The 15,464-nt window shown below is 45.9% G+C and overlaps 1 protein-coding gene across 4 annotated transcripts in view; it reads right to left on the reverse strand.

Annotated features, from left to right (window-relative positions):
- Positions 1 to 10,345: 10,345 nt before the first annotated feature.
- The window catches only part of BCL2L11 (BCL2 like 11), a 49,148-nt gene continuing 44,029 nt past the window's right edge, over positions 10,346 to 15,464 (reverse strand). For all 4 annotated transcript variants that reach the window (XM_074949827.1, XM_074949830.1, XM_074949829.1 and 1 more), the window contains one exon: positions 10,346 to 15,417. In XM_074949827.1, coding sequence (XP_074805928.1) covers positions 15,331 to 15,417 — 87 coding nt within the window. In that variant the 3' untranslated portion in view covers positions 10,346 to 15,330. The remainder of the gene's footprint in view (positions 15,418 to 15,464) is intronic.

The raw sequence follows: 15,464 nt of genomic DNA on the forward strand, positions 1-15,464 counted from the left end.
GCCCTCACTTAAGATGGCTGCCCTTTTGTTACAGCTTTTGCAAGTGGAAGTAAGATGGCCCATAAATGATGGCGGTCTTCCATTTTTTGCGGTGGAAATTGGGCCAGGCTGTCTTCAGGAACAGTGGCCCATTCCCTGTGCTCTAAAGCTAGGGAACTGGGCAGTAAACTCTGAGGAGACAGGAGAAAACACAGGGGGGCAGGGTGGGAAATATTAGCAAAGTACTTCTTTCCATAACTGCCTGGTGTTCCAGCAGTACCCTACACCTGGCAAGGGCTATGCCCAGGTTTGTGGGGCTGCCGGTCCCTTCCAGTAAGGGTGCGTATGTTTCCAAGGAGTGGGCAAGTTCTTTTACACATTGAAAATGTTACATCTCGAAAACAGCCCATTTATCTGGTCATTTGAACCCAGCCTCACTCACTAATTTTCAACAGGTAGAGGCCAAACACAGAGGCAAAGTAAATAGTCTTGGAACTGGAGAGCATTTTGTAACAGTTCGCACAGAAAACATTTTAAATGCAGATGCAAGGCTGCTTTTCTTTACAGCGTCTCAGGCGTTTGGTCCTGCCCATGGAAATAACAACATGGCTAAACTGAGTCTGTGTCCGAGAGAGAGAGAGATTTGAGCCCCACGCACGTTGTACAATGCTCCTCCGTTCAGTGCCCACTGAAGTCAATAGGAAGACGCTCTGGGGTGCTTTGGATTGAACTCTAGCGATGGGATTTCCGGACATGCTACGCACTGACTGTTCGTGCTCCCCACAAAATCGATTGTAAAACTGCCATTGATTTCAGTGGGGGCAGAGTCAAGGCAAAGCTGGGAGCCTCTGACAGTCCAATCCCGATAGGTCCCATCACGCCAGTGTTGAGAAAATAGCTTGTCATTAACATTTTACTGTCTCAGGGATACAGCATCCTACACAGTCATTCTTGCCAACAGATCAGGTGACTGTTAGTCATATTAACAAGATTGAATTATTAAATCATCAACATCCTTGTTACTAAATTGAGGGTAGTTACGGTATGTACCACAGAACCATTGTATAAAACTTTACTGGGAGAGTATTGTTTTGGAGTAACATTTTCAAAAGCACCTAAGTTCTATTTTCTAAAGTGGCTTAGGCACTTAGGGGCAGATTTTCAAAGGTATTTAGGCACCTAGTGGAGTTTTCAAAAGACCCTAAGCAGGAGAGGCACTTGGGTCCCACTGAATTAAACACCCGCCCTGCTTAGGTGCTTCTGTTGCTCCCACTAGGTGTCTATCCACAGCTTTAGGTGCCTAAATACTACTGAGAACCTGCCCTTGGGAGGCTAAATCACTGTAATGATACTGAGGCTCCCAAGACACTCCGGCGCTTTTGAAGATGTTACCCGATCTATACCAGTATTTTAATACCATGAAAATAAGGAACAGAGTTATTGAAAAAGTGGTGTGGACTTTACAAGATAGTTCTGTAGGCCAGGGCGAGCACCGTACCGATTCTTGGACAGAACGGTGCGCTTGACAGAAGGTACAGGGCTGGAGGTAACATGCGGCAGAGGGGCAGCAGCTCAGAAAGGGAAAGACGTGATTTACCCTCAAAACTGTGCAAACAGAGAAAGGGGAAATTCCAGACAGGAAGCAGCATTTTTTCCTCAAAAGAAGAGGGAAAGTCCCCTCATGGAACAGTGAGTAGTTGAAAGACAGGAAACAAAGGGCAGGAATGAATGGTCAGTTTTCAGACCGGAGAGAGGTGAATACTGGTGTCCCCCAGGGGTCTGTTCTGGGACCAGTCCTATTCAACATATTCATAAATGATCTGGGGAAAGGGGTAAACAGTGAGGTGGCAAAATTTGCAGATGATATAAAATTATTCCAGATAGTTAAGTCCAAAGCTGACTGCGCAGAGTTACAAAGGGATCTCACTAACCTGGGTGGTTGACTTGCAGCTGTCATTTTGTTGGCCAGTGTTGATAGATGCAAAATAATGCACATTGGAAAATGTAATCCCAACTATACAAACAAAATGATGGGTCTAAATTAGCTGTTACTGCTCAAGAAAGAGATCTTGGAGTCATTGTGGGTAGTTCTCTGAAAACATCTGGTCAGTGTGCAGCAGCCGTCAAAAAAGCAAACAATGTTAGGAACCATTAGGACAGGGACAGATAAAACAGAAAATATCCTAATACCACTGTATAAATCCATGGTATGCTCACCCCTTGAATACTGTGCGCAGATCTGCTCACCCCATCTCAGTAAATATATATTAGAACTGGAAAAGGTACAGAGAAGGACAACGAAAATGATTAGGGGATGGAACAGCTTCCGTATGAGGACAGATTATGATAACGGGGACTGTTCAGCTTGGAGAAGAGACGACTACGGGGGGATATGATCGAGGTCTATAAAATCATGACTGGGGTGGAGAAAGCGAATAGGGAAGTGTTATTTACCCCTTCACATAACACAAGAACCAGGGATCATCCAATGAAATTAACAGGCAGCAGGTTTAAAACAAATATAAAGAAGTATTTCTACACACAACGCACAGCCAACCTGGGCACTCATTGTCAGGGCCAAAACTGTAACTGGGTTCAAAAAAGAACTAGGTAAGTTCATGGAGGATAAATCCAACAATGGCTATTCGCCAAGATGGCCAGGGATTCAACCCCATGCTCCGGGTGTCCTAAGTCTCTAACTGACAGATGCTGGGACTGGACAACAGGGGATGGATCACTCGATAATTGCCTTGTTCTGTTCATTCCCTCTGGGGCACCTGGCACTGGCCACTGTCGGAAGACAGGACACTGGGCTAGATGTACCATTGGCCTGACCCAGTATGGCTGTTCTTATGTTCATAAATGGCTGTCTTCTTTATACTGTGTTGATGGTCTGTATAAGCAAACAGAATCTCTGCTCATTGAGGCAGGCAAAGGAAAGTCCCTGAGGTCAGAGAAGCATCGGCACATCTATTGGCAACCAAATGTAAAGGGAGGCTCAGGTCAGACGCATCGGAAACCTCACTTGCAGAGGAGGTCCAAGTCCCTCCCACGGTGGATCAGAATCTTTTTGATCTGAGGCTGGAGTTTCCCTTGAGAGAAGACTCCAGTGAATGACGGTTACAGAAACTCTTGGGTAGGCAGAAGGGCTGTGAAGGATTCAAAGGCAAGGAGGAGCTGGGGGTGGGAGCACAGACTGCAGGTGCTCAGAGCCGGGAACAAGGCAGGTATTTTTGGTGGCAGCATTTTGAACTGATGGAAAGGGGCGAGGTTTGTGCCAGGCAGCTGCAGTAGCTGGGAGAATGGAGAGGGATTTGGGCCGAGGGGGACAGCAACTCTTAGGAGACGGGGGAGGCTCCAACATTGACCGGGGCTCTGGCGAGAGTGGGGGACAAGGCGATGAAGAAATGCGGGCTGGAGACTGCGAGCGTAGCGCGTGGGAAGCCAGCAGCAGGCAGGTTTCAGCACATTGGGCTGCAGCTAGGGTGGCCCTCCCGGGATGAGGCATTGGAGGAGCAGTGGGCAGAGTTGGCAACGCTCACCGGGACAGAGAGGCAAAGGGTGGTGCGGTCGGGCAGCGTGACTGTCAGGTACGAGAGGAGCCCATGCCACTGGAGGGGCCGGCTGGAAGAGGGGGCCCACAGCAGCAGGCTGAAGAGGAGCCTGGTGGGAACGGCTGGGGGCCGTGGGATCTCTGAGCAGGGAGCCATCAGGCAGCGGCAAGAAGGAGAAGGCGAGGAGTGTAGGGAAGGCCGAGGGACTTCGCCAGCGTTGTAACTCCTCTGTCCTGGTCCCGGGTGGTCGTACCCATGTGCTGAATGCAGCCGCACGGTTCAGATTACCGCCATGCAGCCCCGCAGCATCGGGACGCGCCGATCAGCATCGTCCCTAACGCTGCAAGCAGGGAGAAGGGGTCAGGAAGGGGAGCGCAAACACACATTGACACCGGGGCTTGCTTTGAGGTCTCCTGGAGCTGAGCCCTCTGGGGGTGGGGTGAGAGACCCCCAGAGCCGGGGGTGACGACACCCGCCCTCGCCTGCCCCCAGGGGCTGCTCCCTCTCAGCACCGCAGCACACGCCTGGGCGGCTTCTGCAATGGGGTGACCTGCCTTGACAAGTGAAGCGTCCGTTCCATACACACCTCCGTGGTGACCAAAGGAACTACAGCGGTGACTGTGCTGTACAGACCCCGGCCAGCGACTGAACGGAGCCCACGCCCCGGGCATGGCTACTTAGAACAGCAAAGTTCCTCAAAGGATTGCCCCGCGTCCAGATCGCTGGGCATTTCTCTCGGCACCGCAGGGCTGGCCCACTCCTCGGCTTTCCGCCAGTGTGCCCACGGCACGCTGGTTAGCGCTCGGCACTCCGGTGAGAGCGGCGCATCCTTTGGCCGGGAACGCTCATGTTCGCACGGATGTCGGTGCGGTCAGGAGGGGCAGCGGCTCAGGATGGTTTTGAACAGGGCAATAATAAAACAAACTGGAAGGTTAAAGTCTTCCCCAGGATGCCACTTCAGAAGCCTTCCACCCGGTTGTGTAACATGGGCCCTTAGTTTTTACGGACTCCCAACTTCAGAATCCGCGGCCTGCAGCTGGAGCGTTAGTTGACTTGCCCTGCAAGTGCACTTGGGAGCCTGGGGTACAGACAAGGTAATTGTGTGTTATGAATACGAGGAACCGCTGGATTTTATTTCACAATTATAAGAAAGGAGCCTACGGCTGCTGGATTTGAGTTGGCTGTTGGATTCGCCCTGCTAGGAGGGGCAGTTTTTGTGTTAGAATGCTCCAGGAAGTGCTGGAAAACATCTTGTCAATTAGCTCCATTTAATAGACACATTTTAACAGTCAAGGAACTTCAAAGCGGCTCTGACCAGAACTTAACCAATGACACATGCCTGAAGCAGCTTGTAACCGGAGCTTAAATCTCAAGCAGAATGGGATAAAATGGCTTTTTCCCCCTTGTGAGTTAAATTCTACTGTGGATACAACAGTACAATTTTGTAGCAGTTCTGAGACGAGCCATTCCCACAAGGTGGGGAAAAAAATCACAGAATCATTTTTTGGGGCAGCCTGGGGACAGTGGAGAGAGGAAGAGGGTCCCAAGGTTCAGGCACTGGCCTGAGCCAGGTCTACACTCACAACCTTAGGTTGACCTAGCTACATCACTCAGGGGTGTGAAAAATCCACCCCCCCATGTGGCAGAGGTAAGCCGGCCTCATGCCCACTGTAGACAGCGCTAGGTGGATGGAAGAATTCTTCCATTTACTAATGACAGGTTTCAGAGCAGCAGCTGTGCTAGTCTGCATCCGAGGAAGTGAGCTGTAGCTCAGGAAAGCTTACGCTCTAATACATTTGTTAGTCTCCAAGGTGCCACAAGTCCTCCTGTTCTTTTTCCATTTACCTAGTTACGGCTCTCAGGAGGTGGATTCCCTGCGGTGACAAGAGCACCCCTCCCATCGCTGTAGCAAGCAGCTGCCCCGAAGCACGACAGCAGCACAACTAGATTGAAGAGTAGATGTCACCTGGGTTCAATTCCTGCTCTGCCACAGACTTTCCGTGTGACCTTGGGCAAGTTACTTAGTTTCTTGGTGCCTCTGCTCCCCATGTGTGACGTGAGGATACCAGCCCTGCCCTGCCCTGCCTCACGGGGTGTTGTGAGGATAAATATATTTAAGACCGTGAGGTGTTCAAATTCTGCAGCGATGGGGCCCACTAACTCGGACAGGTAGCTAGATAAGCACCGTGCTGCCATCCTAGACTGTTAATTGAGTCCAACGTATTTTCTCTCTCTGTGGTGCGTCGAGGGAACCCGTTGCTGCAGTAGCTAGGTTCTGAGCGTGGTGAAATAAGGGGACGAGATGGGGCCCTGTCAGTGCAGCTTAGGAATTCTGGGTGATATGAAATTTGTTGTGACAGATCCTGCAGCGGCATGCAATAGCACGGGGGACTATATTGTATTACGTTTACATATCACTATGGGACAGGGATTGTTGCAACTTCATGGGGGAGAATTACCACAGCTCCTCCAGGAACTAAACACAGGGGGCGAGGGGTGAGATGCTAGCGAGGCATCACCTCCTGGCGTGGTTTGCAGATCCTGCTCCCAAGCTGGGTTTCCCTGAGACTAGGAGAAGAAAGGACTTTTGGTATGAAAGGATGAACTGGAATTGACACAGAGCCTTCTGATCCAGCAAATGGACAGGACTGTCTGTCCGCGGGTAGAGGTCCAACCCTTGTAGAAGGGTTGGAAAGACTTTGACCAACTAGGGCCCCATAAGGTAAGGTGAGCATTTAGCATGTGTACAGGAACTCTTACTGGTGTTTGTTTTCTCTGTAATGCTTTCCCCTGAAGAAGAAGTGTGCTTGCTTAGCAAAACCTGGCTGGTAACTTCTGGCAATACACGGACCCTCACTCTCGGAGAAAAAGCAATGCGCAGGCACTGGCCTGCAGGCAGCCTGGCTTGCTGGGTGTATCACAGTGGAAGACAATGCTGTGCGGCATGAAAACCCCCAGTCAGAAGGGGGACAGATGCGGGTCCCTGCCCAAGGGAGGTGATGGCTGGGTGTCAGAAACCTTAAGTGGGTGCCCTCAAGGGACCACAGAGGGGAAATAGGGGTGCAGTTACCCTGAAAGGGTGACAAATGTATCGTGAAATTACCGGGCCTTGGAAAGCCTATCGATATATGTATAGTAGATGCCCCAATGCTGACTGACAGGACTGCAGCAGGCGTACACCAGGGAAGGTTAATGGTAATGACAGTGCTTTGACCATACAAAAGTTATGTGAAAAAGTGACGGAATTCTAGGGGGAAAGCAGTTTTATCCATCCTCGTTGAGGGGAGGGTTTTTTTGGAGCAGTGGAAAGTTACCAAAGAGACAGAACAAAGGAAGCCAAGTGTTGCAAGGGGAACATATAAAGAGAGCCCCACAGGGAGAGGAACTGTGGGGCAGGAGAGAAGAAGGGAGGAAGAAGACATCCAGCGATGTAACAGCCTGCGTGTAGCAAGGAATCCCAAGGGAAGGGAGACCTAGAGAAGTGCAGTGCAGGTCGGAGGTTTGGTTTTTAAATGATCCGTCCTCTTGTGTTTTGTATGACGAGGTGAGAGAAGAATTGTTAGATTCTGGGCAAAGTGTCTCTATTTAAATGCTCCACAACTGCTATGTTCCTCTGGTCACCCTGAGATGGAGTTCCAGGGGAGGGTGTGTGAGAGGACAGGGCAGTCTGAACGGCCAGGACTAGGCCCAGGGGCTGAGCAGCAGGATCCGCTCTCAGGAAGGAGCATTTGACTGCAGGTCTGCACCCCAAGATGGGGACAGTGGCTGGATGCTGCTCAGACTCCAGAGGCTTGGCTTCTCCTCCCAGCACTCCAGGGAGCACCTCATCAGATCTGTGACAAAGAGCACTGTCTCTGCTCTTTGCTTTCTGGCAGCCTGTGCTTCCTTTTATGTAAGCCTTGTGGTTCCTTTCTTGTGGGCTGGCGCTGGCAGGAGGGTGTGTTTCACACTGGACACTGCAGGAGGTCACACAGCAGAGTGTTCTGATCTGAGACGTAGCATTCCACAGCACCGGAGTCTCGCGTGGTGTGTTTCTCTTTGCCATGCCCTCGGTTAGCACAGTAGTCACCAATGTCAAAGCTACCCCTGCAGTAATCGGGCTTAGCCACTGGTGGGATTTCACAGATTAATAGATTTTGAGTCCAGAAGGGACCATTGTAATAACCCAACTTGACCGCATAACACAACAGAGGTCGTAGACCATCCCTGGATTAATTTCTGCTTTAGTGCCAAGTACTGTGCTTCAACCTAATTGATCTTTTAGAAAAACCTCCCAGTTTGGTTTTAAAATTGCCAGTGATTGAGAATTCACCGCCACCAGTGGAAGAATTTACCCAGGGGTTAAAAGCGTGCGCTTTGTTTCTAGGTTGAATTTGTCTAGCTTCCACTTCCAGCCTGGGGATCTTGTTGTACCTTTGTCTGCTAGACTGAAGAGCCATCTATTATCCTCGTGTAGATGCTTAGAGACCGGTCAAGTCACCCCTGAACCTTCTCTTTGATGAGCTGAATAGTTGTGATAAGGCAGGTTTTCTAACCCTTCAGTCATCCTTGTGGCTCCCCTCCCATTTATCAAAATCCCTCTTAAATTGCGGACACCAGACCTGGGCACAGAATTGCAGCAGCGGTTGCATCCATGCCAAACACAGAGGTAAAATCACCTCTCGCATCCTAGAGTCCCCTTTTTATGCCTCCCAGGATCCCATTACCCTGTTTGGCCCCAGCCTTGCACTGGGAGCTCACGTTCAGCTGATTCTCCACTAAGACCCCTAAGTCCTGTTCCGAATCCCTGCTTCCCAGGCTAGTGTATCCCCCACCCTGGGGGTGTAGCCAACATTCTTTGTTCCTACATAGTTAAACACTAAGGCCCAGATCCTCTGAGGTCTCATGCACCATTGGCAGGTGGAAGGTGGAGCTTCCTGTGCCTGAAAGCTGGCTAGGTAGGGCTTGAGTACTGCAGTCCAAAAATCACCCACCTAGTGCTCTTGGTTCTGACCCACCCACTGGCAGGGCACCGCTAGCCAAAAACCAGAGCCCCTCGCAGAACCAATTTAGTTCAGATCAAAGTTCCCTTTTCATGGTTTTTTGCTCTCCTCGTTCAGCTGTTTCTCCCATGACACTTCACTGTCCACCTCCTCCCCTCATCAGTGTCCCTTTGCAGTCTATGCTTAGGCCCACCCTCCAGTACCTCCTTGACACATTAGCGCTGGCTGATTGCCTCTGTACAAATGACTTCCAAACCTAGCAGCTCACTCCTGCCCTCAGCCCATCAGGGCATGCTTGCTGCTCTGTCCTCTCATCCTGGATGACCCCCTACTAAATTCTCATTTTTCTGTCATACTCCACCCCAGCCCTTCCTGTCACCCACATGCTAGCTGTTGCCAAATCCTCAGTTCTTCCTGTCCACCTTCTTCCACGTCTACCCCACAAGTCCTGTTGCTGGAACCCTTTGCCACGCCTGCATCCTCTCTGCATCAGGGCTTCCTCACTTTACTCCTCTCCTGCCTGTTACCTACCTCCAGCCTGCCACTCTTGACACCTGTCACTGACCACTTCACATGCCCCAGCAAGGCCAAGCTCAGCATCATCCTGTCAAGATCTTCCCTCGCACGGATGGCTCAGGAGAGTCGCAGGACGCTTATGCCCTTCAAAGGCTCCCACATAACCACTTTTTCCCTCTCCCACTTTCACACCTGAAACCCCTCACGGCACCTTCTGACATTCCTATTCCTCCCTACAGTCCCCTGTTGAAAGCCGAACACTGACTCTTCCTTTGTTATATAAAATCCTTGTCATGGTCACTTGCAGTATAAATTCAAGAGACTCTAGTACTGCCTCTCTGCAGCATGCTGGGGCCCACAGTGTTGCATCCCCATCCTTTATTCACCTTCATCCAGTAGCTAGGATCTAGTATTACTCCTGGAGCTAAATTCAGGCTTTGGCTTGGTCAGGAGACTCCCCTGGGTGGAGCTCTGAGCCCTCGCAGTTCTCAGCAGGGATCTGGGCTGTGTCTAGCTTTGCTGTACAGGCCATGCCTACCTAGGCTGCATTTGATTATTTCCCCCAATGTATTAACTTGCAGATTTCCAAGTCGAATCTTATTCTCATTTTCTGCCCATCTTGCTCCTCACAAGAGGCCATTTGTTTTAATTTTGTCCTCTATGGCATTTACAATGCCTGTAAAATGAGTGTCATGTAAAAAATGTTTTGGATGCATTCCAGTCCCGCCACTAGCTCCTAATGGGCCTGATCCAAACCCCACTGAACTATCCCCCTCCCAACCAGCTCTTTAATTCCATGCCAGTCCACGTGACATAACGAGAGTGTTTGATACTCCGTGTGCATGGGTAGAAAAGCAACCCCGAACCTGACTTGGAGAGAGACAGCGCCACTCATTCCTCAGGTGAGGTGCTCGTCCTCAGGGACAGTAGCAGTCTGTGTACAGAGAAGCGTGGGGGAATTCAACGCACACCATGGAAATGTTTAACAAAGACGTTCTAAGGCTATGGTTGAAATGTGGTATGAAAAAAGTGTGCTCTTCCAAACTCCATCCTGAATAAGGACATGGAAGATGCTTAAATTAAGCAAGGTTAAAATGCCTGGAAAAGCGAGTGGTACTTGCACAGGTCCATGTACATGCAAGTATCAGAGACAGATAATTAAAGCTGATCTACAATTCCCTACATCTTATTTCAGAAGAGCATAAAATTTTGAATTTGAGAAAAATAATACTCATCACAAATAGATGGAAGTTTTATTTATATAAAATTCATTAAGAACATAAAAGATTGCATCTTAAAAAAAGATCTGTAGCTATGTACAGCAGTATTGCACAAGTAAAGTGGCAATTACCCTGTCAAAAATTCATCAGTGCAAACCACAAGTAAGCCAGGGAAATTGCAATAAAAATGCTACATATGCTGGGTCGTATGAAACAAGTTAGTGATTAATCAGTACATGATCAGTGCTGTGTTTGTTTGTACCTGATCAGGAGCTTTACTACAGTAATGAGTGGTCTTGAAAGCAGGATGCAAAAGTTTACTCTACAAATCAAAGTAGAAAGTAGTTCTATAAATAACTTGCAGGGGCTTCTTGTTTACGAGGTAACAGCCACGTCCTGCACTATGTAAACTGAGGATAAGGTGTTTAATATCCCAAAATAGGGTTATTATTAAGTTACCAGGAAGCACGATCAAGTTATCGAACTGAAATCTACAGCACAATTTTTAATTCTGGCAGCTGGATGAAGCAATGCAGCCAGATTCAGTAGGAGCACAGGGATGGTGAAATCTGAAGGCAGTGGAGAATGAGAAGGTGGGGAATTGGCACGTTGTATAGGTCTTGAAAAAGTGATTAACTGAGACTGCTGCACTTCAGTTTAATAATATGTTTGAATAAACTGCCCTTGGCCCCTTGGGATAATAATGTTTTGCTTAGACTGATGAAGTTATTTGTAACAAATTAATGCTTTGAACTACACAGAGATTCTGGATGTGGCTTTGGTGTTTGGCCTACTTTGCACCTCCATGTCACATTTTACTTCAAATCTCTGCCTTGATGTACTGTGCTGAATCATTGAGTCCAGAAAGTTAAGAAAAGTGGCCAAAATGGGGGTTTAAATTGTGGATACAATTTTCAAAAGAGACTTTAGGCACACAGAAACCCAAGTCCCCTGGACTTTGTGACACTCTGACTTTGGTACTTCACACCCTCTTTTGAAACTGGGACTTAGGAGCCTAAGTCACTTAGGCACTTTTGAACATTTTACTCAGTAACTAAACATTATTGATTTCACTGAATTAGAAGACAGTGCTCTAAACTGATCAATCACTAATTCCATATATACCAGTAAAAATTCATTAAAAACTTTACAGAAACTTAAATAAGCAGAAAATAAATATACAACATTTCTACAAGTTACAGCATTATGGAACAGTAGAGTGCATTAATTACACAGAAAAAAGAATCTACAGTATTTACCAAGTTCAATTCTAAAAAAGACTTAGAAAAACAGTAATTTACTTTATATGCTGTACAAAACTTTACATGACATAGTAAGAAAAGAAACAAAACATTGCACACAGACATTTGGCTCAGATTATAAGAATAATATGATGCCCTAATCTAATAAATACTCAAATATTTACAATTATTGAAGGAGAAAAAGCATAATACCATATCATACAAGTTTGGTAAGAAAAATTTGAATCTGGTTTCTCCACAACCAAAGAAAATTCTTCATAAAGTAGTTTTGGCAGGGTAGAGTATGGATTATATGGAATTAAGAAATTCCTCCACTAACAACGTAGCAAAAGTATTAACTGTTTTTATTTAATGTCATGTTGAGATTGAAGAAAAACTCAATAACCACCCACAAATCTAACCTGGGCAGAGAGGCTGCCAAGGCACAAAACCAGTTTTAAATTGTCAAAAACAATGGGATTAGTTTTAGTTATTTTTTTAAAATACATACTGTAAAAACATCTGCAGGAAACTTCTTGATAAACAAGAGTGCAGAGAAGTCCAAGTCACATGGTGCCAATATCTTGTTCTTTAATGTTCATATAATTCACAGAATTGTTTTTTAAATCATTTATTACGCTTATAGTAAGCTAGTCTGAAGCCGTGGTGGCAAACCTGTTGCACTACCATGCTAGAGGTAAATGTACAAAGAAAGCACCCAAGTCTCCAGGCACTGGGCCAGCAGACCCTTAGTAAGAGGTGGGATGGAGAGGGAGAAAATATGTAGTACTGATGCCAACTCTCCCAAGGGCACTATCGAAAAGAACTGAAATAAAGTGCTCCACTTGTAGAAGCGCGCATGTGCGTGCACATACGCCAATTGTAGAAGCGTGTGTGAGTGCGTGTGTGTGTGTGGGGGGGGTATTGTAAACAGAAATATCTTTGGTGTGTTCAGAAAGGTACATATAATTCCAAATTTCAGAACCAGCTCTACTCTGTTCATCATGACAACTAGTGGACAATGTGGCCTTATGAGGAGGTTTCAAGACTCTTACACCTGAAAGCACCTGATCAACTCTAACATCGTTCCAATAAGTGGCTAGGGTCCAATTCTGTGCAAAAGAGGACTGCAACCTCTAGTGTTGGAAAATCTGATTTTTGTCTAATCTATTTAATGGCTGTGTAACTCTGATGGGTGAGGAATGTTCAAAATGGAACAAAAGTAATGGTCTCATAGCCCCCTTCCATCTTATTCTCACTTCTAGCACCTGGTAGCAGTGAGAACTCATTACTGAACATACATTTATACCCGCTCCATTCATTACATGTAGGACCTTATGAATTCCCCACTCTCCTTTACACCTAGTACTTTGGTATGAGCCAAAGCCATGCTGTTATGGAAGTGATTATCTGCCATCAGCACTAAATTTCTGCTTGAAACTCCAGATACAATTTCAGTCACCAATATTTCTCTTAAAAAGTTAAAAAAAAACAAAAAAACAAACCACTGCTTTGATAATTGAGGCCAACTCCTAGGACAAAGGTTTAGCCTACAGAGCCAACATGTGCTTTTATCCTCCGGATTCACTGCTCACGGGGGTGGATTAATGCAACTGGGGAATAGAGCCATGTTTAGAGGAGCCCTTCCACCTGCCCCAGAGGCACCAGTGGTCAGTGCATAGAGTACATATTATACAAATTTACTTGTCAAAACTAAAAAAAAAAAAAAAAAAAAACAGTGGCACTCAGGATATGCTGATGAACATATTGCAACGTTTTGAAAGTAGAGCTACCATATTTTTCTATGGTGCTGGTGAAACCAGAAATAAAATACGGCATTTTGAAGTAGATTGTAGCAAATAGAAACAAACTGAATCAAGCAAGCTCTCTGCATCACATACAAAAGGAAGCCACATTCTGAAGACAACTCTGAAGCCAGACTGGGGTAAATTCTGCATTAATACACCGCACCATCTGAAGGAACTGTGCGCTCCCCAAAGCACCTGTCATGCAGTTTCCCATGGTGTAAAGGTACTATAAAACCAATATTAAAATTCAGTTTAAACCTAGATCTGTGGTTACAGTGCCCACGCAACAGGCTCGGGGCAGTATTCAATATACACACTTAAAAATTAAAAATAAAGTTTTTCTTTCTGTGAAGTCCTCTTGGCACTTCTTGGGTCAATGAAGTTGTTACAGAATGCATCACTTTGTTATGTTCTAAATACCAGAAGTTTAGAAGTCATGCAATCCATGGTATTTGTGGTTTCACAGAATGATGCCTTCTGGAATAACTTCAGTGACCCAAGAAGTGGTAAAGGGAGTTCTGTAGAAGGAAGATCTAATTAAAGAAAAAGGTAAGTTAAAACTTTGGATGCCTCCCACAACCGAGTTAGTGAGTCACTCCTGTATAGGAATCTTGATTTAACTTCATTCTGTTTTTGGTTAATCTTTAAACAAGTCACAGAATGTCTGATTTATGAATACAGTTAGTGCCCTTATAATTTTATTATTTTAAATTATATGGAAGTTTTGCTAGAACTTTCAAAATGGCCCAACTTTTGCTTCCAATGGATATTTATTCATTCACTTGTGGGAATTTTTGAACCACCACAACCAATTCAAATATTGTACTATTGCTCTCAAGATGGATGCAACTCAACTGTTAACATTTGTTAGTTCCTTGCATCTCTCAGAATAGGTCTTAAGTACAAAGCCAGCTCTAGCAAAAATCCAACACATTAAAAAAACAGCAATACGAATTGGGTTTATCAACAGTCACAGTAAAATATTAAGTGAAGCTTAAAATAGTTTCTAAAGTTATGCAATCCTCCAACTTTGGGTAAGATTGCAGTGTCTCAGGAACTGTTTTACCCCACAAATATTTTATTGTTCTATTATCCCCAACCTTCAACATTCTATATTATATAATACACAAATGTCTCCAGACTCAGATATAAACTTTTAGAAAGGCAACTTGGTATGGTTTTTGAAGCATAACACTTTCACAGTTAAGCTGCAAATTTCAGGTCAACTTTGAGATTCCTGCTGGTAGGGTGGAAGAGGTGGAAGTTTCAGGGGGAGTGCACCAGTTGCACTTAGCTGCAGTGTAAAATCAGTCAGCAGGAAGTACGCTGTTTGTGTGACACACACACAGTTGAATTTAGGGTGATTGCAGAGATTTGCAGGGTAATTGAAGTTCTGATGCAAATCCTTCCACCCTTCTTCAACCAGCTTCAATTCATGATTTTGCCGTTTTTCCATGAAAGGGGCTAAGAATGGAGGGAGAGCATGAATCTGACCCCTCCTTGCGGGGTGGGAGGTGCAGGGGGGGACATCTGTACACAGTTATAACAAACTAAGGCAGCTCTGCAAGTTAGCTGGCTCAGTTAACTCCATTGCAGAATATATCAGAGATTAGTCTACAGGTTTCCAGAAAACGGAGTATGAAAATCATTCAATAATGTTAGATCATCTTCTTTCCAAATCAGTCTTTTAAAAGTTCAAGAAAAACCAGCGTAAACACCACTCTCACATAAAGTCCTGCTTCACAAAGCTTTTATATATCCATTTCCAAAATCCATCATGACGTGTTCACAGTGAATTCCCACTTAAAAACCCTCTGTCTTCTGATAGCAGACAAAATGAGACAGTATGTGCATATTTTTCACAAACACGGAGTCCTACTGCTCCTCCCAATGTATCTGGTGTCCTTTAGGAAAAGGAGGATTTGTTAGTTGCATATACAAGGTATGGAAAGGATACTACTGCTGCTTGGTTTTGCTGGATTCTGGTGACAACTGGACAATCTCAGAATGTCTCTCTCTGTATTTCTCCATTACTGCAGTCTCCAAATGAGGCGGATGATATAACGTAACAGGCGCAAAACAATTTGGTGGTTTACTGCTGGATTATCCAAGAAACCCTGTAACAGAAAAGATGTTTATTTTTTCATTCCTGAAGTCTCCTTTC

Source organism: Natator depressus, chromosome 3 (genome assembly GCF_965152275.1).
Source record: "Natator depressus isolate rNatDep1 chromosome 3, rNatDep2.hap1, whole genome shotgun sequence".
Lineage (NCBI taxonomy): Eukaryota > Metazoa > Chordata > Testudines > Cheloniidae > Natator > Natator depressus.